The sequence below is a fragment of the Amphiprion ocellaris genome, chromosome 1, assembly GCF_022539595.1.
Source record: "Amphiprion ocellaris isolate individual 3 ecotype Okinawa chromosome 1, ASM2253959v1, whole genome shotgun sequence".
In the NCBI taxonomy this organism is placed as follows: Eukaryota; Metazoa; Chordata; class Actinopteri; family Pomacentridae; genus Amphiprion; species Amphiprion ocellaris.
The window spans coordinates 10,798,561-10,824,288 of record NC_072766.1 but is presented as its reverse complement, the minus strand read 5'-3'; the positions used below and the strand labels follow the sequence as shown (position 1 = coordinate 10,824,288).

Below are 25,728 nucleotides of genomic sequence, written 5' to 3'. Positions count from 1 at the left end.
AGGGTTTGGCGTTTTCTGTACAGTTTGTGCTCTGTTTCACCTGTAAATACACCCTCACCTGATGCCATTGGGTGCTGGATTATGCCTGAACATTGGCACAGAAAGGTTAGAAGTCAAAACAATAGAAGTCTGCAAAACAAGGTTTTGAGGAACTCTTAACTGGTTATCATTTCTATCATGTTTGCCGGAATATTACAACTTTAAGATATTTGTACTCCACCACATGTCAGAGTTATAATATCATACCTTTTACTTTACCTGACAGCTGAATGCCCAGTTACTGTGTAAATGACGTTACAGCACAAAACATTGATGAGTATAAGATATGATATGACAGAAATGCTTATAAATAAACTATTCTTTACCAGCTACACTCATGGAAAGTATCTAAGTAAATGTCCTCTACTTAAATACAATTTTTGAGCTACTTTTACTTCACTTGAGCATTTCCATTTATTTGCTACTTTATACTTCCACTCAACTACATTTTAGAAGGGACATATTTGACTTTTTACTCCACTTTAGCTAACAGTTACTTTGCAAATTAGGTTAATAATACAAAATACATGGATTAAGATCAACTTTATTGATAGCTGTGTGGAAATTTACAAAATACTTAACAGATCAACTATATACATTAGTTAAGTCACCATGCATTATTAAATATAATCCAGTAAAATACATTATTCTGAAAAACGGAATTCTGCCAAATGAGTGCTTTTGGTACTTTAAGTATATTTTTACGCTGATACTTTCGTACTTTAATTTTAATGCATGAACTTTACTTACAAATGAGTGTTTCTGCACTCAGATGTTGTTACACTTGCTTCTTCCATCTCTAACCAGCTACAACATCTAAATGCTGTTAACGTGTTAATGCATCAGTGAATATAATCAAATATATAATATAAAATAATACATCATTGACAGGGACAATTCTGCTGATGCTCACTGTATAACAAAATAACAAACTTTTAGTTAAGTAAGGTGCAGAATTCATAACCAGTGGTGAAATATAGCTAAGTACATTTACTCTAATAGAGCACTTAATTTAGGAATTTCTGTTTGACACTACTTTATATGTACTTAGCTACAGGTATTTGATGCTTTTCAAATTAAGACTTGAATAGAATCAGACATTATCTTACAAAATATGTTGCTGAGGTTCAATGACAGTTAACCTCACCTTCATTATCTTTAACATTAAAATCTGCTTATATATACAGCACAGCATGATAATATAAGACTAAGAGCAGGCATTAAATTTGGCATAACAAGTTTTATTTTTATACTGTGGGCATATTTTGCTGATGATACTTCTGAGACTTACTTCCACTTAGTTTTATGTTATTTTATGCCTCCAATCTACTACATCTCAGAGAAAAATATTGCAATTTTAACACAGTGCAAACCCTGTCATCCAAATATGACACATTGTTGTAGGTTTGTCCTTACCACAATGTGAAAAATAAAAAAAATAGCTTTATATCTATAAAATGCTGCTAAGATAATATACAAGAAGACAATACAGATAGATGGCATTCTTCTGCATTATGAGTCCTTTTTGCTTATAATACTTTTGTACTGAGTTAAGTTAGTATTTAATGCATTATAGTATGCTTACAATGTGGGGATGCAACTTTTTCTGCAACATAATGATTAGGATTTCCACAAAAACAATAGTAAGATGCAATGAAATAATAAGAAAGATAAGTGTCATTACATAGTTTCATGTAGTGAAAGAGTAGAGAAGGTGCAATACTGTCACCAAAATGAGAGACGCCACACATTTATATGTTGGCCAGAGTTACACCCTGATCTGAGACAAATGAAAGACATCTTTGTGCTGCTGTGGGTGAGACGTTTGAGGGTTTGGAGGACAATGTGCTGCATCGCTGAGTTTCATCCCGACAAGCTGCAGCTCCTGAATATTCATCCACACTTCTCAGGCTGACAATAAACAAGGGAGAGAGGCGGAATGCCTGTCTGAGGAGGCCAGGGGGCAGTTGGCAAGGGGGAGGAGGGGGCAAATCTGCAGAAAAATGGGGGGCAAACAACCCGTTTCCATGACAACAAGTCCTGCCTCTGCACTCTGCTGCAGCAGGCTGTGAGAGGAGAGGGGAGGCAGGAGGGCTTCTCTTTTTTTCTCTTTTTTTTTCTTCTTTTTTGTCGGTTTTGCTTGGAAAGACATGAGTCGGAGTTTATTGCGGAGGGCAGGTATCCGGCACAGCCAGCCAAAGTTTCTCCACGACGAACGGGATTTGTGCGTCGCAAAGGGATTATAATCCGAAAATGTCAGCAGCCATGGATGTGGGGAGAAACTCGGAGGTAAAAGCTTTTTGAACCGTTACTGACGAGAAAGTTGTAACTTGTAAGATAGCGGCGAGGAGCACAAACAAGACGCCCGAAAATGAGCTTAAAGCTGCGTAAAGTTGGTTCGGTTAAATGTGCGTAAAAGTGTCTCCATGTGACCATATTTGGTCATCGACATGTTGACCGATGAAGTAAAGCTACAACACCAGACTGTGTTTTTTCTCTCTCTCCAGCTGACCCTTTGAATGAAGAAAAATGTCCCAGCGGATACAGGCTGTAAGGCTGTGGGCTGTAATTAGACCAAGTTATTATCGCTTAAACATCCAAAAAGTCAAACCAGCAGATAAGCAGAAACAGCACAGGACTCTGAACTGAGATCCCTCTGTCCTCCTCCTGCTGTAGTTTGAACTGCAGAGATTTTTTTCTTCTTTTTCTGGTCCAGGGAGATGGTATTGATTAAAACACACACACACAACTTTAAATCTATGTCATGCATTTGGTCATAGTAGATTTTCATTAGGTTATATGTGCAGGCTTGTCAGTTTAGACTTTACATGTTATGTAAGATTTCGCCTAGTGATCATGAAAGCCAATATCTACTTAAGAAAAGATGCACATGAGCAGACATAATGTTCATATCAGTGAACTTTTCTACAACTTACCCTTGTATTTACTTGTTTTAAATTCTGCCAGTAATGGTAGACTTTTGATTCTTCCTCTAATTTAACTTTAATTGGATTTTCATTCAAAAAATTTGTTTTTGTTTCAAATACCAATCCATTTTTTTTTAAATGACGGAAAGAAGCATTTACTTTCTCATAACCTCCTGCACTAATTTGGATCTTTAGAACGATCTGGTTCATGTATTGTGGTTGTCTGTGTATTTTGATGCAGATCTTAATCCATTTATGGGTTATTAAAGTTAATATTTTAAGAGGAACACTGGCGACAGCGTGTTCTCATTGAAGTCTGTGTCTGTGTAAATGTGAGGAGCTTTGTGTCTGTCTTGAAGATGAGTTTTCTCAACATGTTAGAGCCTAAATCCTTATGATCTTATCTGATTTAGTATAACACAAACCCCTATAGCTGGGACCACTTTTCTTTAGCTCTCCCTTTCTCCTCTCAAACTCTTTCCATTGTGCAGATCAAACAATGACCTTCCCCTCTCGCTGGACGCGACTGTCAACACAAAGCTATTGAGGAAGTTCTTCTCTGTTCTCCATTCAATCGAACATGTGAGCCTGGCCTGTCACCAGATGCTTTAACGGGGGCTGTTGTTCGCTCAGCAACGTTTTCAGCCAGATAGTTGTATTGTGATTTGCTGTAAGGATAGCTGAGATGGTACGCTGGTATCTCTGAGAGTGAGGCTCTGATATTGTAGCTCTGAATCAACTGTTTTGTTCCGAGTCTCACTGAATGGAACCTCAGCTTCATGTCTTTTAGATTGGGAAGAGTATTTCTGCAACATGTGGCTCTGAATCAAATCACAAGACCATCTGTCTCCCTGTAGCTCTACTAAAGTTATCAACCGCTGAGAGAAAGCTTCCTTTGAAACGAAGAAAATCCACTTCTAGAGTTCATTGACTCTCAGCTGATGTGCATACACACTTAGATATAATAATGTGAAATGACAGATGGAGATTATGGCTTTCTGTCTACTTAAAGGATACCTGTTGCTGTACTTTGTGCCTTTGGTTTCACATTCCCGTAGCTTAAAGGCACACACCTGTGCTTCTGCTTTAGGGCAACACTGATCAGGTAGAATAAAAAGTTGTACAGACAGGTTATAGGCATGTACCTTATGTTATAGGATTACAGACGCAGGTCTCTCTCACCAAAGTGCTGAAAATCAGTTTTCAGTGTTCAAATTGGGACTGCATCTTTTTCTCTTAGTTGTTGGGCTCATAAAATGCCAGAAAATTGTGAAAAATGTTGATGAGTGTTTCCCAAAGCCCACGATGACGTCCTCAAGTGTCTTGTTTTGCCCACAACCCAAAGATATTCAGTTTACCGTCATAGAGGAGTAAAGAAACCAGAAAATATTGAAGTTACAAAGATCAACTGGATGTAGAGATTTTAGCTTTTTCTTCTTAAAAAAGTGACTCCCTGATCGAAATAGTTGCCACTTCATTTCATAGTTGTCAAGTGAATAAGTAATAGTTGTAGCTGTAGTTGAAATGAATGTAGAACAGTTGGTTTCAAGCATGTGATATTATCTTAATAAACTTTCATTTTTTAGTTTGCAATGCTGTATTGCCATTCTGAAAAGGTTGAAGACAAATGTCTGTTGTTGTTTTGAGGATCCCTCAGTCTTATGGAAGACATCAGAGGCTTGTCCTGCTGTCGACTGTTGACAACAGCAGCATTCTACGAGATGTTCTGCCTTTATTTATTCTGGATGTTAGTGGTTCTGTCAAGTGATTCTGCATCAGCTTCAATTTCAGAATACAAACAGTCAGCTGTGTTGTCAGGTCTTAGACACTTGACCATTAATCAGAGGAAACAGGGAAACATCGCTTTTAAAAGAGTCCAACTGTTGCTGAGATTGGCTGCAGTGAAAACCTGTATGTGAGATACATGAATAAGTTGTGAGGTTCTTGTCCAACTTCTGTATCTCTTCACACTGTCTTCCTAATGTTTACACTCCAGCGGTTTATGGATAAACTAAAAAACTCTCTTGTGAATTAAACCCTCAGATTGAAACATACAATATAATGCCAAAAAACAGGTCTTATTTTAAAAGTTTTAACCTGCTTGAAGTTGATTGAAACTGACAGATGTGTTCATTTTTGACAAAATGAGCAACAACATAGTTAGTCAAACTAATCTGTGTTTTTGTTTACCTAAACTCTGACTTCAAGACAAGTGGCCAACAAGAAACACGTTTCATGTCCTTGGAAGAGTCAAAGACTTTTGTGTCGGAGGTCAGCTCTGCAACACGAATTCTAGCCCCCCTGCTGCAGCTCAGATGGATATAAGCCTGTTTTCCACATGCCTGCCTCTGCAGCTGTGCATGCTCATATCTAGGTTACACAGAAGGGTTTTTCCTCTTTTCCACAAAGAGAAAATATGCCATGATTACTCTGTGAAGAAAAAGCTGAATTGCTAAAAAAGGAGATAAAAAAAGATTCCAAGTATTGGTTCCACCTGGTTGATGGAGCTACAGTATGTAGTGGCAGTATGGCAAACCATGTGGTGGGCTAATTATATAGGTATGGCTACGTGCTACTGCCAGTAGCACCGACCTTGGTGGTTTTCTTTAACATAGAGACACACAGAGGCTGTCAAACTGCGAGAGTCTGAGTCTCCCACTCTGCTCTGATTCAACTCAACCAGCTCAAGTCTCTTTTTGTCCATCGAGGGACAAAACTGGTCTTTCTGCAGATATTGAAACAATGGTGTGGATCAGTGTGTGGGCTCATGCGCTCTCGTCTGCCAGTAAGTTCTGACGTCTGGAAAGAGTTGAGAATTTGCAGAGATTTTCACTCTCCCTCTCCCCCATTACTTTTTGGCTGCCTGCGAGCTCTGAGGTGGTTTTAAGAACCTTGAAGTCAGGTTGCTGATCAGCAGAAACAGAGCAGCCGGTCGACCAGGAAAAAGCAGGAGACACAAGAATTACGGTATTAAGTCCTACTAATGGAAGGTGTTGTGTGTGCTGCTGCTGCATGTTTCTGGATTTAAAAGAAGCCCTGAAAGGAAACTCCGGTAGCAGGAGGTTAATAAAAGTTTCTCCACCATGACATCAACAGTAAATTGTGGCATAAAGCAGTGTTGTGCTCTTCTAGTCTGAGTGCCAGGTGCTGAGACTGTGCATATTTGTGTGTAGCCTTGGCTGAATGGGAACAAAGCTCTCGGCATTCCCTCCAGGTGTTTCTGCCCCTCCGCTGTGCTTTCTTTCACCCTCTGAAAACATTCTTTAATATTCTGAATGCGGCCACGCTCTGATGGATAGGGCAAATATTAGTACATTCCTGTATGTGGCGGGGAGAGCTGTGTATCAGATGATCCGTCAAATGTGGCAAGGCCAAGGGCATGTGGACTATTTTGCCTAATAGAGTCTCTCTCTCCTTCACGCACACACACACACACACACACACACACACACACACACACACACACACACACACACACACACACACACACACACACACACACACACACACACACACACACTGATAACAGACTTACTTTTTAACCATCTCTCCCTCTCAAGGCCGCATTGAAAACAAAGGGCTCTTTTATTCTCACGCCCAGCAGTCTAATAGAGACACTGTCATAGTCCCATTTCATCAATATGCTCTTGTTGCTGAGGAAAGTATGCATCATTGATATGCGTCTCATCTAATCACTTAATACTTCTGGAAATGAACATGACAAAACCAGGAAAAACCCTGAAACGGCTCACATAGGCAATTCCAATTCAAATTCTGGGATGTGTCAGAGCCAAAGACAGGAAAAGTTTGTCATCACTGTTGAGTCTGAAGCATTGGCCAAAGCTGCTAAAAGGATTAAGCTCTTTTTTTAAAGTAAGGAGGCAAATCATTAACCTCTCCATGCTATTAGTAGTAACAGAAAAAACAGTCAACCTGCAGTGCAGCAGCTTGGATTGTGATTTCCGGAGCAGATTTCAGATTTTTTTTTTTTAGTAGTGTTGATGTCCAAAGTAGATTAGTGGCACATCCTGTCGAGATATGACGACATGCATCAAGGGTCTCACATAGAAAACAGTGGGTGTGGATTCTCTGACATGCATCATGTGCTACCAGTGTGTGTGTTGCTCCTGAGCTGGTTGGTCAGAGGTATTTTCATTGCCAGCCATCATCAATGTGGTCAGATAACTTAGACACAACACATTATAATATATACTACACAAAAATCTATGTTAAAGCTGCCCTAATCAATTATTTGGTATCAACAATGCGTCAAATAGCATCAAAGTGTGCATAAAGTGTTAAAATCACACCAATCACGCTCTGGCTTTGCAGCTCTAATGACATTTTCATTGTCTAGTTTGTGGTTTAGGTTTTCCAGTGTGTTTTGGTTCACTCCCACCATTGTTGTCAGAGTTGTTTCCAGCTGTGGCATCCAGCTCTAGAAACCCACAGTGCACTACCTGCCGAGCAGACAGACATAGTAAGTGAACTTGTAAACACAGTAGAACATTTGGCAGCTAAATAGTCAGATATTTCCCTCAGGAGTTGGTTGAGACCGAAAACGGAGCTAAAAGATTTTTCAGGTGGCCAGAAAAGTAACTCCAGTGAATATTGATGTTCCTCTGTATCCAACTTTGCATTGTGCAAGCTTCAAGTCATGTCAGTTCAGTTTTATTTATATAGCTCAATATCACAAATTACATATTTGCCTCGGAGCTGTAGATTATAGTACACCTGCGATTCTCACAACCTCAACTTGGATAGGACAACAGACTCTTTTAGGATGGCCAGACATGTAGTAAATATTTTGTGCACAAAATAGAGGAATATGGTAAATGTACAGAGTGGACAATAAAGACGGTTGACATAAAGAGTATGATTCAGGAGGACATCAAGCAGTTTCCAGCACCGAGAGCTGTGTGTAAAAAGAGAGGATATGGAAAAGAAAACAGGGAGACAGAATGTTTATGTATATATTTCATGAGTAAAACCTTCAAGCCGAAGCGTGCTCATGTCTTTTCACATCCTGCATCATCCTGCAAAAACATTTTAGCACTCATCAGTCACCAGTTGTTGACTATAAACTTGCCTTTGGCTCTAATATCTCCAGAGAAAAGTTGTCTTGAATCTGCTTGAATGCACTTTAAAGGTACTCTAGAGCTTTCTTAGAAGTGGTTGTTTACAGCCTGTGATTTTGTGTAGGGAGATGGTATCAGACGTCAGGAAGTCAGTTGGCTAACGCCTTGGTGTTTACACCACAATGTCCATCTTGGGCCTCTGTGACCCAATTCTGTGATTGTAGCTTCCCCAGTCCAAAAAAAGACATCACAAAAGAAAACAGCAAGTTTACACAAACGAATTAATGAAAGTAGAGTGTGAAGAACTAGCTTTAATTAATTATTTAATACCCTTTAACTTCGCTACTCTTTTTAAAATCTATTATTATTCTTATTTTAATCAATCAAAGAAAGCAAATAGTAAATGTCGCTTCTAAAAACATCATCCTGATTCAGGGATAATATATTTTTAGCTGACAGTGTTTTTCGTCCAAAAATGATTTGTTATATATAGCAAAATTTTTCATTTCATTTGGACACCTCGGTGTTCTTTTATCAGACAGTCCTCAAAGAAATTAATATTAACCACCCCAAATGTGATTTCTAGAAATCACTTGAGAATTTCTAACAAATGTCATGTTGATGGATGAACAGTTCTCACTCTGGGTCACCTGCATTTTTCTCTATTTTCCATTGTATTGCACATCAATACAGTTTTGGGTTTTAATTCCCAATTTAATTAATTGTTAAATCCTGCAGCACTATATGCATCACAGGAAATACAAATTCCTTCCAACCTTTTCTTTTCTGTTTTGTTACAAAATTCAGTTTAAATTCATGTTGAGAGTCATGTTTTCTGTGGTTCACAGATAAATGGAAGCAGTGGGGAGTTGCATGCAGCACAGGACAACATCATTCTTTGTGTTTTCTGAAAATAATGATGCATGCCTCGTTCTCCTCACGCAGTTCAGAGTTACAGGAAATAGCTGACAGCAGGAATGCTCCCTCGCTCTCCTCATCTGTCTCTATAGGAATCAGCTCCACTGCTGGTTGGCTGACTTCTTCATACAACAACTTCCTGTAAACAAGTCATGCTGCCAAGCACCCTCCTATCCTCCACCTCTGATCTCCAGGGATCTCTGGTTGACCTCTTTACGCACCAGAACAATTGCTTTGAGCCCTCTTGAAAGGGTCAGTGCTGCATTTTCAGGGGCATTGGCCTCCAGTTTAGAGGGATGCCTTACATGGTCTAAATTTAGGATTAAGTCCAGGAAATACTTATTGTCAGGAAGATGTCTTATCGTTTTGGTTTTTTTTTTTTAGTTTTTTTTCGCATGTGAGGACTTTTCATAGTTTTAAAAAGAACGTGTTGGATTGCATTAAAAGGACAGTTGACAAGTACTACGCACAACTGTATTTTCACTGCTGTTAACACCACCAATATAATTCTGGCAGCAATCTTGAAGACCGTTTAGGAACACTGATTTTTGGTGCGACTGATCCATCACCAAGTATCAGCTTTTTGCACTTACAAGGGTACTTCAGCTATTTGTTTCCACGTGAGGAAGCACCCTTTTATATCTATATCATATATGTCAACAAAATAGTAACAAGAAATAGCAGCGCAGAAAAGTCTATGTTTGTGGTAATTCAGACACATCGTTACCTTTCAATAGTTTGAGAGCACTGACAAGTTGAGACCAAACAACTATATCTACTAGTAGGTATCTTGTCTGCAGTGTCAGAATACGACGTATTGGTCGTAACTCAGTTCAACTTGAAATGTCAGTATTTGGGTAAAAATAGTGGACCTTCATTGTCATAGTTAAAATTACAAACATGCAGTTTAGGGCTGGACCCGAATATGCGAATATCTGAATATTCGGTCGTTATGGTGGCATCTGAATATTTATTTTGAGATCTGTTCCTGAGCTGAAAGTTAGAAGGTAGAAGTCAGGGAGAGGGGAGCAAAATGCATCCCTGTCACATGCTACGTGGCTTAGTGTTTTACATATGTGTTTTCAAGATACCAAGCTGTTGACTCCAATGATTTGTAGGCCCATCCATCCACCCCGACTTCCCTCTAATGCAAACTTTGTGCCTATGACTACGTCACTTCTGTTCCTGTCGTAACTGCTATGACTGCCAGGAAGTCTGTCACAATGAAACATTATTTTGAGCAGTAATAAGCTGCCACACAAATGACCCACGGGGTTCTTTTTTTTTTCTTTTTTACTGGAGAACAATCCCTTATTTTTTTTAGCACTAGTAAAAAACTCTGCTTAGTATATGCGTAAATGGATCCAATTCTTGTATAAATACAGAGTTAGCAGGTTCTGACTTATCAAATATAAACATTGGCTTCAAAAATCGAGCATTTTATTCTATATCACAAGGAATAAATGAACAAATGTGTGTTTTTCATTTAGTTTGAACTCAAAATCAATGTTGCAGGTTTCAGTTCCGCCACCGTGTTGGTGTCCAGCAGACACTAGAACAGTGATTTTCTTTTCAAATTTCCTTTCTAGCTATGCCCAGGTATTGACGAAGAGCTTGTTGCAGAGCAGTTTAGCTGTCTCTTTTGCATCTATGCAGCTCTGTGTGCCTTCTGATGCTGAAAGGCACATTTTCTAGGTGGAAAAATCCAACCTTGCCAGCAGCGCCAGAGGTTCTCTGGCACAACGCTGTCTACATGCTGTGTTAGTTATGCCACTTAGGTTTGGTTTGTTGAACGTTGTTGGCTGTGTTTACACGGGAGGTTCAACCTGGCAGATGTGGCGAAGTGGGGTGCTCTGTAGGATTTTTTATTAGCTCACTTTGTGAAAAGTTCTCAAGTGCAATAGTTCACGCTGCACTCTCATGGTAATCTGTTACTGAGAAAAGTGAGACTTTGTGAGAAAATTTGTGTCAAGTCGAGATGATATCAACTTAAGAGTTGTCGTAATCTTTTACCCCATAGTCCATAATTCACTTTTACAATCGTACTGTGATAGAAATCGATGTTCATGCATTGATACAACCATTTGTCAGACTGGCATTAAAGCTGTGCAGCCATGGGGGTAGCTTGAGTTTAGCTACTTCATTTTTGAGTCTGGGTCCTGACTGTGATTCAGAGGAATCTGTCTTCCAATTTTGTTTTGACACTGGAATATAGTCTATATTTATCATAGTGTTGAACCTATTGCTTCTCCAATAGCTTAAAAACATCCATCCATCATCTATACACTGCTTAATCCTCTTTAGGGTTGCGTAGGGGCTGGATCCTGTCCCAGCTGACTTAGGACAAAGGCAAGGACAGGTTGCCAGTCCATCACAGGGCCATATAGAGAGACAAATCACACTCGCATTCACACCTATTGACAGTTCAGAATTACCAGTGAAACTCAGCATGTTTTTGGACTGTTGGAGAAAGCCAGAGTACCCAGAGAAAACCCACGCATGCAAAGGCAGAACATGCAAACTCCATGCAGACAGATCCCGGAAAGGCTGGGACACGAACTGGGGATCTTCTAGCTGCAAGTCAAAAGTGCTAACCACCAAGCTACTGTGCAAGAACATAATTTGATTAATTTTCTAGTAATATTGTCTGACAAACCGAAATCACCTCTAAAAAGTTTTAGTTTGCGATAACAGTTCATGTTTTTGTTTTTGCTGAAATACATGGACTGCTGCAGCTTTCTGAGTGTTTCACATCTTTGTGTTTGTCCATCAGGTGAGCGGGCAGGTTGCAGACAAACATGACTGCCAACAAGAGTTCGAAGGCCGTACCTCATGCAGGAGGGAGTAAAGCTCCACGGGACGTCCCCGACAGGTCAGTGACATCTTTGACGGGGTGGGATGGCTAATGTGCACTTCCAATCATATTACATGGTTTCAGAGTATCCATCTGACTGGATTTTTTTTTTGTTTCTTCTTATTTGGAAAGAAGTGCTGAAGTTTCCACCAGCTTTTTACCCACACCTTTCTATCAGTGTTCTATCAGTCTTCTAGCTGACTATCTTTGTTTTTTCACTCGTGGGAAAAATGACCAGTGATTGTCAGTCATGATAAGACTTCCAAAGCTTTTGCAAGTACGATCCTGTTTCCTGGACAAGGGCCCCATCCAACCCTGATTTGTGAGTACCGAGCTGAAGCTTGTGTTAGCATGTTGAGAGCTGACGGTGTCCTACTGGGAGAGGAAAACGAACTGTGGAAATGTTACATGATAACTACACTATTCCGTCTTAAGGTTTATCATCCTGTCTGTTTATATCAAGCCCCAAATGTTCTGTTTCTGGAACGTCCTCTGAGGAACAGGCAGACCAATAATGGTCAAATGACTGATTTTGAGTAAGATAATTATTACCAACTGTGCTGCTATTAGTATTCTACGTAATGCTGTGATTTACCTGGAAGTGTTGTTCATTCCTTCCCTTATGTTTTGTGGTGATGAGTCAGTGGTGGTAAACACACACAGACAATATTTCCCACACTACAAAACATAACGTAACCTGCGGCAGCTGTTTTCTCTGATTGCTTGTGGTACAAATTAGGCACACTGCAAGTGGTAAACCACAAAAATTATAATCAGAAATCAAATTTAATGATATACAGGGCATTCACTTCCTTATACACATGTTTAGCAAAGAGTAATACCTGCTATTCCCTGTGGAATGCATTGGACAACTGGTCAATGAAAATGTGAGTGAAACTCTAATCACAGTAGCAGAGAGCTCTTTTGCCATTCCTCCAGCACAATGATTGTGCATTTAACCTGTGTCACTTTTAATAAAATTAGTTGTCATTGTAGTAGAGACTTATTGGCAGCTCGTGGTCCTCGTGGGTTCATGTTACCCCACAGTCTTTAAGATCACATTTAAAGCTCATGAGACTTGCAGCAAAGATGCATTGCAGCTCCGTGTTTTAACAGATGGAGAGGATTTATTTGTGTTGGATAGTGATACACAATGCATTCCCCTATACTATGAATTTGACCAGAGATCAGTTTCTAGAACAAATTACATCTAGATTGAACTGCGCAGCCCAGAGAGGCACACATGGCAGCATGCAGCAAAACGGTGGCAAATTATTTGGTTGATTCTTGCACTGCGGAGGAGTAATTAATGATTTAACAGATTTTCTGTAAGATCAGAGATTACAGTCATCTCTGAAAAGCAATCCAGAGAGATGTTTTGGCAAAAAACAAAGAGAAAGCTCAGCTCATGTTACTCTGATCAGCGTTTCATACATTCAAAAATGCACATTCTCCTTATTAACTGAACCCTCTAAAGCTTTTGTGCTGGCTTGTAAATACGCAAATAAATTAACAAATGTGAGGCAGTTTGTGGAAGATAAAGTTTTTACAAGTTGAGCTGCAGCAGTAGTTGTGTGACCAGTCTTCTGCTCTCTCCATCCTGGTCAGTGAAGGGAAGTGGCTTGTGGTCAACATGCCCTGGAAGCCTGAGTGAAAGCCAGAGGCCAGGTTGTGACTGGTATCCAGTACGTACTGTATGTGTGGCTGAACCAGCTGAAGCTGACTAAACTGGGCTTATTTTGACAATCATTAGCCCGACCACTAGAAACCTCTAAAGTCCTGAATAGACAAAAAAAAATTAAATAAAAAATCTGCACAGATTTCTTTTTTGTGTCTACTTGAGATATCTTCAGTCTATATTTTGTTTTAGAGCCTGAAGAGTTATCCCAGCTATATAAGGCCTTAGCATTCTAATATGCGTATTAATATTATGCTCTGGTTTATTTTCCTTTTGCAGTTGATTAAATTGGCTGTTTTCTTTAAAAAAAAAATCGAATTTAAGTACAGTGTGGCTGTGACATAATGGTGTGCAAACCAAATCAAGCAAACAAATCATGTAACAAAAGATTTTAAGTACACAAAAGCTAAATAATATATAAGAAAACAAACATATATGTGCTTTAGTGTATTTAAACAATGTTGCTAAGTCATGTGTTGTAAAGAAATCAGGATAAAATCTGTTTATAAAGATTTGGTTCATAGTCTCCTCAGTCAAACAAGCATCTCTAACTGAAGACTGTCCAGAATATAATGTACTTAATGATGCTTTAAAACAGCATGAAGCATAGCAAAGTGTGGATATTTTCTTCCAGATCATCTTATGACTGCTTGTTTATTGTCACGTCGGTGGATTATTTGTTGAAAATTGAAGCAGAGCCCTGAATGATCCCCATGTTTCAGTCAAGTTAAAACCCCAGAGCAAAAATGAATCCTGTCATGATTAACTCAGTAAACTCTATTGTTAGCAGCATTAGAATAACATTGCTGAGTGTTTGGTCTGGTTGCTACTAAAACATTCCCACCAACATTTCGCTTCAGAGTCGCTGTTCTTTCTCTGGCTTCCTGCAGTAGTCTTGCTCATTGGCAGAAGTTTTCTCAGGAGTTTCGCCAGGAGACCAGTAGGATTTTAATTTGTCAGACAAATTCTAATAGCTCCCCTCTGAAACGCTGCAACATGTGTCGACTGCTGATTACCATCAGCGTGCTCAAAAAGTATTTTATTCATGAAACCAGGCGGTCTGTTTGACTTATTGTGGATTTTAATGTGTGGTGTTGGACGGCTACTGAGTAAATTTACTGAAGTACTGTGCAATTTTGAGGTATTTGTACTTACTTTAACTGCACTACATTTTAGAAAGAAATCCCAGTCTTTACAGCATTACATAGAACTACAGTAAAAAACATGATAAGCTTGTATAATGCTGCTAGAAGGGTCATTTTGACACGTTACATTTCACTACGTCTTCATATTATCTTGTATCTCACGAGTCAGAACTTTCTTTCCTGTCTTATTAATCATGATTGTGAGCCTTTGGGGGACCTAAACCACATGTTAAAAACCACAGGTCTAACATGTCTTATTGTATAGAAAATATTTAAAATTAACTTCACCCCAACCAGCTACAACATTAAAAAGACTATTTATGTACAAATTTTAACATGTAGCATGTAGGAGAAAAGTAGTTTGATGTTTCAAATGAAAAATTTGGTCAGCATTATTATATTTTTGCTTGATACAAAGGACTTTTACTTTGATAGACTCCCTTCAGATAGGAGTGTAGCTGTAACTCTTCAAGGTCAGGCCAGTGTATATTTGCTTTAACAATGTGAGCTCACTTGTGGTGGAAATATGGTCTGTTGACGTTTGGCATGTATCTAATGTGAAGAAGATTTAGTAGCTGTTGAAGCAGGCAGATTGAAAGGTGTTTTATTTATGCTTTATTGATCATTATATGATAATTTCAAGGGTTGTATTTTTTAGTAAAATACTGGCATGACTTTAAGCCACCAATTCAGCATTTATAAGCAGTATATTATATTGAATAAATTGTTTATGAAGCACTAGAATGCAAGTTTGAATACATTTAAGTCTTTATCAATGTATTTATCTGCAGCTATGACTCTTGTTGTGGACCAGGAACACAGTAGTAATCATATAAAGTGTGTCTTGTTAGGAGAAGAATTGTTGTTGACAATTACTGTACTTTAATGCAAACTTATATCTTAAATATCTTTTTTTGTGTGGAACTACAGCATATTGTATTTAAAAAAAAAACAAAACTTTAATATAAACCTATAAAAAAGGTAAATGTGGTGCTTAAAACTACTAAATAGTGGGACTTGAAGCAAAGTTTTATCAAAATGTTTTTAATTTCTGATGAGTTCTTCTAGATGGAAGAAAACACTAAAACGTGTTGAGATTAGGACAGAAGACAAAATTTTTTGTTTGCTGTCATGTTACAGTATAGAAAAATGATTTACTTCACTGAAAAGTTGTTTTTCATGACTGAAACAATATTTTGTAAACTAACTAACTAACTTAGGGACTGATTGCATTCATATTTTAATATGAGAATGAGAGATGTCAAAAAACAAAACTGTCAATGTAAAAAACACATGGAATGTATTCTGACATACCCAAAGTACTAAATATCAAGCAGCAGACAGGTTGGAGTCTCATATTTGGTTATTTTTGGTAACCAAGCTGGAGGAAAAGCTTTCCATGAATATATCCGTTCTTGTTTAACCCAAATAATCACAATTACTGTGGAGACTGAAAATCTCTTCAGGTGACTCCAAGGTACTAGAAAGCCATCAATAGAAATCTCCAGATGTGAGTCTTCTCACTTTCCTTCAAGGGAAGCAAGATAAGATCCATCCATCAGGCTTTCAGCTTGCAGGCACCCAGTTGCAGTAAATGTCTCTCCACCCTGGAGCAGCAGGAATGAAACCAGGGAAGGGCAGATAGGTGTGAAGCCGGATCTGTTCCAACCTGCATTGTTGGATCACAGTCCACAGCCCTCAGCTTCCTCCTCCCATAACTCTTGTTATTCTAACCATGGCTGTGACATCAGATCTCCCAACGCTTCACTTTCACAAGGGTTAGTCACCCTCCAGATCATGACTATGAGTGGTAGGTTGTCCCGCATTTACGTGGAAAGTTTGCCTCTTTGGAAATCTTAAAGGAGGTGAGCACCGTGAGAAAAGTTGTGTGTGTGAGGTAAACGTTGGTAGAATCAGCAGTGAGTGTTTGACTGCAGCAGCTTCTAGTGTCACTTAGCTGCAGGGATCAGAAAAAGGCTTTGAGGACCAAAGAGTAGTGAGACTCATACAGGTAAGAGCGCTGTGATAAATCTGGCTTGGCACGCTGCTTTCTGTGTGAGGTCCACACTGATTCTCCTCAAGTTATTTTGATTATGTGGAAAAATCCACAGTGGCATTTTAATGTAGTCTGTATTTCCTTTGGCCTTAATTTTAATCTCCTGCTGCCAAAGACGGAATACTTTCCTGTGGTTATTCTAAATACGTGGCTCAGGTTCTCATTCTGCCTTTGATCCTGGAAATGAATTCAAAACTTTCAGCTGATTCTTTACAGTTTTCTCCCATCTGTTCCACATTAAGTTTCTGTTACTTTTCATGCAGCAGAGTTGAGTGGACTTGTTGGCAGCCCTTATGACTTGTCTCTTTTGTTCACACCTTTCTCTGTCTTGTTTCAGGTGCCAGTCTACATCACCCTGTCCAGCTCTCTCTGCTAGCCAGGGCCAGAGCCAGCAGCCCCTCCTCGGCGACGGCGACAACTCTGGCAAACAGAACAGGTACGTCAGGACCGACGGCAGGTTTCTGCTGCGATCTGGATGGAACAGCAAGACAGCTAGCTTGTGCAGCGGAGCATCTCTCGCAAGTGACGCTGACTCCCAAGTTCGTCTCACCAAAGCAAAGAGCATCAGCTGCCTCGACAACAGACTCTCTATCTATAAGCCACCAGTTCAAACCAACAAGTCCTGTCAGGAAAGTCAAGGTGCCCCGGAGCAGAAGGAGAAACAAGGGGATCTGTCAGCGGGAGATGGACTTAATGGTCGGCCCTTGAGCTGGAGCACACTCTCACTGGGGCCTTCCTCCAGTCAAGGCCACAAGCGAACCCTCTCTCTCACCCGCTCAGTAGCAGGTGTCCCCCCCACCACCATCCGTAAAAAGATCTCAGAATGGGAGTGCAGACGGGTGTCTCTGCCTAGGATGAGCTTGTGTCTGGATAAAAGAGGAGGTGAGCGTGTAGGGGGTAGTGAGGGCTGCCCGAGCTTGCTCTCTTCTCCCTGCAGCGAAAAGGCTTTTGACTTTAAGGGCGTTCGCAGGATGAGCACAGCATTCTCCGAGTGCTCCTACACAGAGGAAGAGGAAGGAGTTTCAGAAAAAGATGGTCTCGGTCGTTTCCAGAAAAGGATAAGCAAGACGGACTCCTCGGGATCGTTTGTGCGTTCCCTGTCTGCTCGTAAAGAAACGTCGGCCGTCCTCAACAGGATACAAAAGATAGAGCAGGCCCTGAAGGAGAATCCCAGTCCAGCCCCTCCACGATATCTGAGCAACTGCTACGCTCCAGACAAGATGAGACAGAGGTCCTTTGTGATAGGTGACGACTTGGACAGTCCATGCGCCAGTAAGCGCAGCAGCATTTGCTCGGTGGCCACTGAACCGGATGCTGTTTTGGTGCCCGATAAGCTCTCTAAACTCAGACAAAGGTTCAGTGTGAGCTCAGCCAGGTCCGAGAGCCCAGAACCTCCCAGCCAACAGAGCTCCGTCGGCTCACCGGTCAACCCCTTACCCAAACCCAAACGCACTTTTGAATATGACGCCAAACGGGACCAGAAGGGCGCGTTGCCAGCTAATGGACTACCTCCAGACAGAGCCTCGGAGTCTCCCCCGCCTCTGCCCTCCACCCCTGCACCCAGCATGACGCGAGCAGCAAAGACTGAGGGCAGCACCCCAGTGAGAATCCAGGACAGGTGAGTCGGGATCGACCAATATGCTTTTTTATTTTGGGAGGGGGGATGGGGGTGGTGGTGGTGGTGGGTTCTGATTAGTAATCAAGTAAGACCGATAACCACTATTTGGAGCTGAGAACCCATAAATACTCTTCTACATGACAATAACTGAATATGTAAATAGAAATAGCATGCTGTCCTGTTTCTTGTTCAGTTTTTCTGCTTGAGAGACATTTCTGAGACGGTCGGTCGATAAAATTATTGATACCGGTAATTGGGAAAATGCCAAATATTGGCCATGATAATTGGCTAGTCCGATAATCGGTCTATCCCTTTGACTCCTGTGACTTTTTTTGGAGGCGCTGGGAGCAAAGTTTCCAACGTGTCTGACCGTCTTGTGAGGAATTTGGATCAATGATTATGGCAGCTTGCTTTGCTGATGTTGTGGGTTAATAAGTTAGTGTTCAACGTGTTTAGATGTAGCGTTCAGTTTGTTTTAGTTTTGATTCACAGTGCAGATCATTATTAAAACTTCCCACTGAAAAATATCGGCGTTCTTGACATCATGTGAAGAGCTTTGTGTTATTTTTATGATGTCTACAGCTTAAAAAAAAATCCACAATCAATAATGTAACCTACACATGTCAAATGCCTGCTGGATAAAAGCGGCTCACACTAAAGATAGCTTGTTTCTATTATAGTTTACAGAACATTTAAAATGTCTGGAAATTCATGTAGGTCCATAAAAAAAGTTTTCGCAATTTGTGCAAAAAAACATCTGCTTTCTGCACCAACTAACTGGCAATTGCAAGTTTTCTTTAGATACCATAAAATCCGACGTATTTTAGCCGAATCTTTGCAGCTTTCTCAATCCTTTTTAACTTATAGTTCTCAGGATCAGACATCCTGAGTTTTTTTGTGTGAGGGTGGGGCCTCCACAGATCGTCCCTATGTGAAATCCTTAAACATTCATCCCTCGGACTCTGTGTTTAACATTCCTGTGGCTCCAGCAATTTCAGACCAGGCTTAAAAGCCACAAGCTGTCGATGGCGCGACATCACCGTACTGTAGATCCCTGCACTAATGTAGCTCAGCAAACATTTTCTGCAGTGCCTTGACATATGATGTGTGCCTTACACTGTGCAGAGAACACTCAGAAATAGTAAGAAATCTGCATGTTTACTTGTGACTTATCTGGAATGTCCTTGTGATTGGTGCACATGTTGATCATGGTGTTTTTGTTTTATTATTAATACTTCAGATTTGAGATTTTTTTTCAAGGATTTGAACTTGTGTTTATAAACTGTAGAAGTGTCTTAACCACCTGTTCAGTGTTTCTGTGTTTCCAGACGACAAGTTTAGAATGTTTGAAGTAAAACCGGCTGTCTGGACTATTTTTAATGCCATCTGCCTGTTTTCTGTCATCCTCTGTCTACATAATTTGAGTTAGACACTGACGCTTATTAACAGTTCTTCCTTGTAATTTTGGAGCATCCAGCTATTTCTCATCTTGGTCTGTTTTAAATTCCTTCATTTCTTTCTAGAGAGTCGTGTGAGTCAGAGGATGCTGTGAGCTTGCCGTCTTCATATCCATCCTCACCCACAGAGAATGGAGCACTGACCACAAATACACGGAGTCGACCCAATTCCAAAAGCACTTTAGAGGAGAATGCCTATGAGGACATAGTAGGTAAGGCACTGGTCTGATACCTTTGAAAACAAGGCAGATGGCCTTCATTTTTATTGGTTTTGATTAAAGAAAATTAATCTGCAGCTTGTATCATCATCCTATGAGCCGCTTTTTAAAGTAAACATGACAGCATTTTCCTGTATTTGCATCTTTAATATGCATATTTTCTGGTTTTCTTAAGCTTCTATGATAGTTAACTGAATATATTTGTGTTTTGTACTGTTGATGCAACTAAACAAGATAAATTATATAGAAACAGTGGCTTTAGGGACGTGTGGGTGACCATTTTTTGCTATAATTTTATTATATTGACTATCAATTATCAAAAATAGTTGGACAATTTAGTACGCACATAGAAGATCATGTGATTTTTGACTTTGACTTTAAGCGAGACGATATGTTTAGTCATCTGACAGGTGGTTTATAAAGCAAATGAGGCATTAAGGGTAATCTCAGGTGAAACTCTGCAGCACTGTGAGGGATAGCAGTGAGCTCCAAATGCTTTTGGCACGTGCTGTTTGTCTTTTTTGCTCATATAATAACACGTTTACTACAATTTTAAAGCACTGATGCAAGATAAGATTGATATATCCACTGTAAACACACACACTATATCATTGTTATCAATGTAATGTGACATCCAAGACAGAAGTCTGATGTTTTAGTGATTCTTATAACTTATATATAATGAAGATGTGAAAGTGGCTCCTCATTCTGCATCTGCCTCATGTGGAAGTGACGAGTACAGAAACAGTCTCATTGTGGTTGCAGTCAATGAACACTCATAAGATTAATGGGTAACATGTGGCTGTATAGGTTGCGTTTTCCTACAAAATCTGTCAAGTTATCTGTATTTGTCACACTGTTATTCAGTAACCCACGCGTTTTTAGGTTGAGAAACGAAAAACTCTGACAGTAAAAGATATTGAAATCAGTAAGAGTGACAACTGGCCAAATATACGGTGAAAAAGGTCTTTATTTGGTTAGTAGATTTTGATTGTCTAGCACCATCCTCTCACACCTCATACTGAGTGTCTTACAATAAACAACTCAACTCAGTAGTTTGCTCTCTGAGATAATGTGTGTATGAAATTGCTGGACATGTTGAAGAGCCAAATTCCTTTCCACTAGCAAATGACCCCAGGCCTTCTGCCCAGTTCAGCTGCCATTTTCCCCCCAGTGCAGATTGTGTCAGTGTGAGTGTAGCCTCATGATGAATCTTGGATTTCAGAGGCAGTAAAAAAGTTTTCTACTCTCTGAAATATTTTTCATTGTTAAATCTTCAACGACGACCAAAAAAGGGCTGGATTTGTTTTACATACAAGCTTAATGTCACTTCACTGAATTTCTGCAAGTAACAATTTCTAAATGTATCAGGGATCAGTGTCGAGCTCATGAGCTTTTTGTTTTTTGTGTTTTTTTTGTTTCTTTTTTTCTTGGCGAGGATTCGTTGTAGTCTTAGAGAGAGCGTCAAGGCATGACGGATTTTCATGTGAATCCCAACAAAGCCCTCATTGTTCATCCGGCATTAGTGTGAGTGTAGAGTTTGCAGTTCGGAGTCGCACTTCTGCCAGTCTTTGTTCGTTCTTGAAAATGACGCGGTCTCCGATTAAGTCTGAAATTGCGCAAATAGAAGCTTTCAAACTGAACGGAGAAGAATATTGTATTTCACCACTATTGAATAGTGGTTTACAGGTCAGATGATCCATTTCAGAAGCAGCCACAGCAGTAGGAAATGTGTCCTCTTGTGCCCTCATTTTAACAAGCATCTCATACTAAAAACCACATATTTTCTGAACTTCACGAGAACATCTTGGCATCCTTGGAAGTTCATTCGCTCACATCACCTTGGTTCTTTGGCAGCTGTGCTTGACGTCAGACGTTTACCTTGAGAGTGCAAGTCATGGCCTGCACTAAAGTGTTACTACACTTGCATGATAGATCGTGACGTTAGGGGACTGTTTAAGTGGTTTTAACTAGCGTGGTTGATAAATGGGGTACCAATGAGTGAACTGTTTACAGGCTGATGAATCACACACCTGTGACACCATGATTCACCTGTCTGCTCTCACTCTTGTGAATACATCTGGGAGCCTGTCTGGCGCATTGTAATGAGTAATTCAAAAGTTAAACCTAGAAAACTACAGATGGACTCAAATGGAGGTGCAAAATGTCCCATAAATATTCTGCATTCTCCCTCACAGTGTGTCCAGTGTGGTCACAGACTATTTTCACGATGGACTGATTGTATGGTTTTCCAAATGTTCTCACAGAACTATAACCTTTTTTTCAACCCTTGCATTTTTCTTTCGCCATACTGTCGCTGCATGCTTTATAGGGTAAGCTGATACTGACATTGTTGGTATAGTTTGTTCTGTGCCTCGCCCTGCCCGGAGAGGCCATTGTGTACACAGAAAATGTACAATCACAGTGTGCAGCTGAGGTGTGTCCACTCCCTACATAATACGGTGTGTCTGGGAGTGTGTTAGAGCGAGATCTGGATGTTTGTAATCAGAGCAGTAGATTAGTACCCTGCAGTACATAAGCAGCTAGACAGACATATCATTTTCCCAGCAGGCTCTCATTACTGTATTGCTTCAGTTTACTGGAGTTGCGGCACAATGTGGGGCCAGACTAAGCCCTCTTACTCTGCTCCTCGGCTTTAATGATGCACAGAAAATAACTCCACTGAGCTAATTTACTGTGCGACACGACATAACGATTCCTGGCAGTGTACATTGTCTGTGTGCATGGGTGTGTGTACAAGTTTAATAATTAACCTGAAAATAGATAGACTGAACAAAGCTCTGGCTGTATTTTAATCTTAGGTGTTTTATTAAAAACAACTTTGTCATTGTTTGAGAAGCAGAGTTCACCAGGTTTTGTCGTCAGGAAGAAGGAGCAAAGCTACCAAATGGATCCTTGTTTTTTCAGTTCCTACTGACAGATAACACCGATTTTCTTTCTTTTAAAAGTTCCCTTCATGCATTTTGACACCATCTGGCTCTGTTTTTATTCTTCGCTGTGGTTTCTCCTCTTTCTCACAACCTTTTTCAGACCCTGCCAGAAAGCTATTCTCAGAGCACATGTCTGAATAGACATGGACTGTGGTGTTACACCAGTTCAGTTCTCTCTTTATTGAAGTTGGTCCTCTGCCAGGTGACATCAGTGAAAGCAATGCGATGCTCTGTAATGTTCCTTTTCTTTCCTCCTCTGCCATTATTTATTGACTGAAGTATGTCTACAGAGCAGTAGCAAAGTTTGTGCTGATTGTATTTATGTCCTAAAAGTCAATTCACAGTTGAAATCCTAGTGTGAGCTATACTCTAATGTCTAGACCTTATTTAGAATTTAACAATATGTTTAAACACACACAAAACACATCTAAATACTATGTGTATTTCACAAGAATGAAAAATGTGTATTAAAATCGTTCAGTAAACCATAACTTTTTACTTTTATTTGAACACTATTATTTCCCTTTATTACTTAGAAGAAGACCTTCTTCTTCTTCAGCTCTAAGTGCAGACAGTTTGCATGCCTGGACAGTGACTCACCAGCAGTGTTGTGTCCAGAAGTTTCAGTTTGGCCCACTGGGGCCTGTGAGGCCCAGTGCCAACAGTAACTGTTTTGAAAAAAGGGAGTTCACTCGAGCCAGCCGGGAATGACCTTTGACTTACCTTTCATGACTCATCTCTTTTTAGACTAACCATCGGGAGGCCCTCTGGGGCCCCTGACACCCTTTGCCTCCCCCTGTTTACGCTCTTTGACCCGCCAGCATCATACATCTTCTGTCAAAAACAGCCTCTGTCCATGAAGAGTTGCTGGCTTTACTGCTGATTTGAGCTCCACTGAATACTTACCTCATCCCCACAGAGAAGGAGAATCCATACGAGGATGTTGACCTGAAGCGGAAGAGTTTGGGTCGGAAGTCGGAGAGCAACAGATCTTGGACCACCATGGACAGAAAACTGAACTCCCCGCCTCAGGTAAGTCTTAAGCCTGCTGGGATCAACAGCACTGATGTATTTTCCTGTAGTAAGCATAACCGATATGTTTTCCCGCTGTAATATACATCCGTTCTCTGGGTGTCAGTGCTGGATCCTGGATAAGATCTTTTGAGGAATCTCACACCTCATTTGTGTCACGGCAGGAAACATTTTGACATGTTTAGACCTCGTGATGTTCGCAGAAGAGCCCATCTGCAGATTTGACTTCCTCACTTCAACGCTGAGGGCACTTGTCTCGGTATATGAAGGGGGAGCACACATGGTCGCTGCTGGTGGAAACACGTGTGCATTAATACTCCTGTAAACACTCCTTGAGCAGTTACTTTGTCTGGAATAGAGCAGAAGAGAAACTGCTCCATCTGTTTGTAGTGCAGCCAAAATAAACTGGTGTTACTTTAATAAAGAAGTCTGTCAATAATTGGACTATTTGTCCATCACACCTTCAGCGAATACAATCTGAGTTCAAGCAGCACACAATGGGAGTAAGTTTTCCTCATAATAGGAGGGTTTTCCCGAGAAATTGAAGGCGTGAAACCAATTCACTCTTTCACCAATGAGACAGATAACCAGTGGCTTGTTTTGCATTTTAAATGAGTTGTTGTTGTCGGTGCTTCTTAACAATAAAGGCTACTCTTTGTTCTCCTGGTTGCATTAGCAGTATTTTAACACAGCTCTGGTACTGTTGTACAGAGTGGTTTACATGTAGACATCTTTTCCTGTAAATCCCTTATTCTTATGCAGACATTTCCAGGAAGGGAAAAGCAGATCCTGCCACTAACAATGAAAACTCCTATATATAATGACATACATACCGTATATTATGCATCTAAAACAAACAAAAAATGCCTGTCATATTCGTTTAAGGTGTGTCTAGAGAACCACAAAGTCCAGGTTAGAAAGTTATTTACAAGTCAGCAGAGCAACAGTAAATGAGTCATTCAAATAATCGTTCAGATAATCAGATTTTCTGTACAATTTCTGCTCAGCCATCCATTTGCTTGAAAATTTTATATGATAAAATCTGGATATTTATGAAGATATTTGTGAAATTTTGGCTTGATAAGTTAAATACTTTTTATATTTCATATTAAAAAATGTTTAATATATGTATTTGGAGATCCTTTTTGAAACTCCAGACCTCTGTTCTACTTGGAGCCGGCTGTCTACTGATATTTTTGTTATTGTAGTGCAGCTTGTCATACCTGCTCAATCAGCAATGAAAAAAAATATATGAAAGCAGCATTTTTTGGACCAGGTATTTCATATTTTAAAGTATTCTTTGTTTTGTTTTATTGTGACATGCAACTACATATGGTTCATAAAATAACTCTAGTTGACTTCTGCATTGTCAATGTGTGCTCAAAGGTGCGATTTTTCATGACCTCTTTAATTTTTTTCACATTTTAACCCTCGTGTCGTCCTGCGGGTCAAATTGACCTGTTTTAAAGTTTGAAAATGTGGGAAAAAATCTATATATTTCAGTAAAACTTTTGATGTCCACATTTGTTAAAATGTTAAAAAAATGTTTAAAAAAAAGTGTTTCTTAAGAACATTCACAAAAAAATCAACCAAAATCCAGCGAACTTCGCTGGATTTTGTCCGATTTTTTTGTGAATGTTCTCAAAGAATATATTAGAAGTTTTACTGATATATATGTAGCCACTTTAGATATTTTTAGGATTTTTTGGAAGATTTTTACTCAGTTTTTGAAAATATTTACAAGAATTTTCTTGCCA

The 25,728-nt window shown here is 39.8% G+C and overlaps 1 protein-coding gene across 2 annotated transcripts in view; it reads left to right on the top strand.

Annotated features, from left to right (window-relative positions):
- The window catches only part of dennd2b (DENN domain containing 2B), a 45,522-nt gene that overhangs the window by 4,056 nt on the left and 15,738 nt on the right, over nucleotides 1–25,728 (top strand). The window contains exons 1-5 of one of the 2 annotated variants that reach the window (XM_055010255.1): nucleotides 2,110–2,328; nucleotides 11,736–11,834; nucleotides 17,033–18,313; nucleotides 19,837–19,982; nucleotides 23,859–23,971. In XM_055010255.1, the coding sequence (XP_054866230.1) occupies nucleotides 11,761–11,834; nucleotides 17,033–18,313; nucleotides 19,837–19,982; nucleotides 23,859–23,971 (1,614 nt within the window). In that variant the 5' untranslated portion in view covers nucleotides 2,110–2,328; nucleotides 11,736–11,760. Of the gene's footprint in view, nucleotides 1–2,109; nucleotides 2,329–11,735; nucleotides 11,835–17,032; nucleotides 18,314–19,836; nucleotides 19,983–23,858; nucleotides 23,972–25,728 lie in introns of those variants that run through there. The other variant, XM_055010256.1, reaches the window with a different exon arrangement.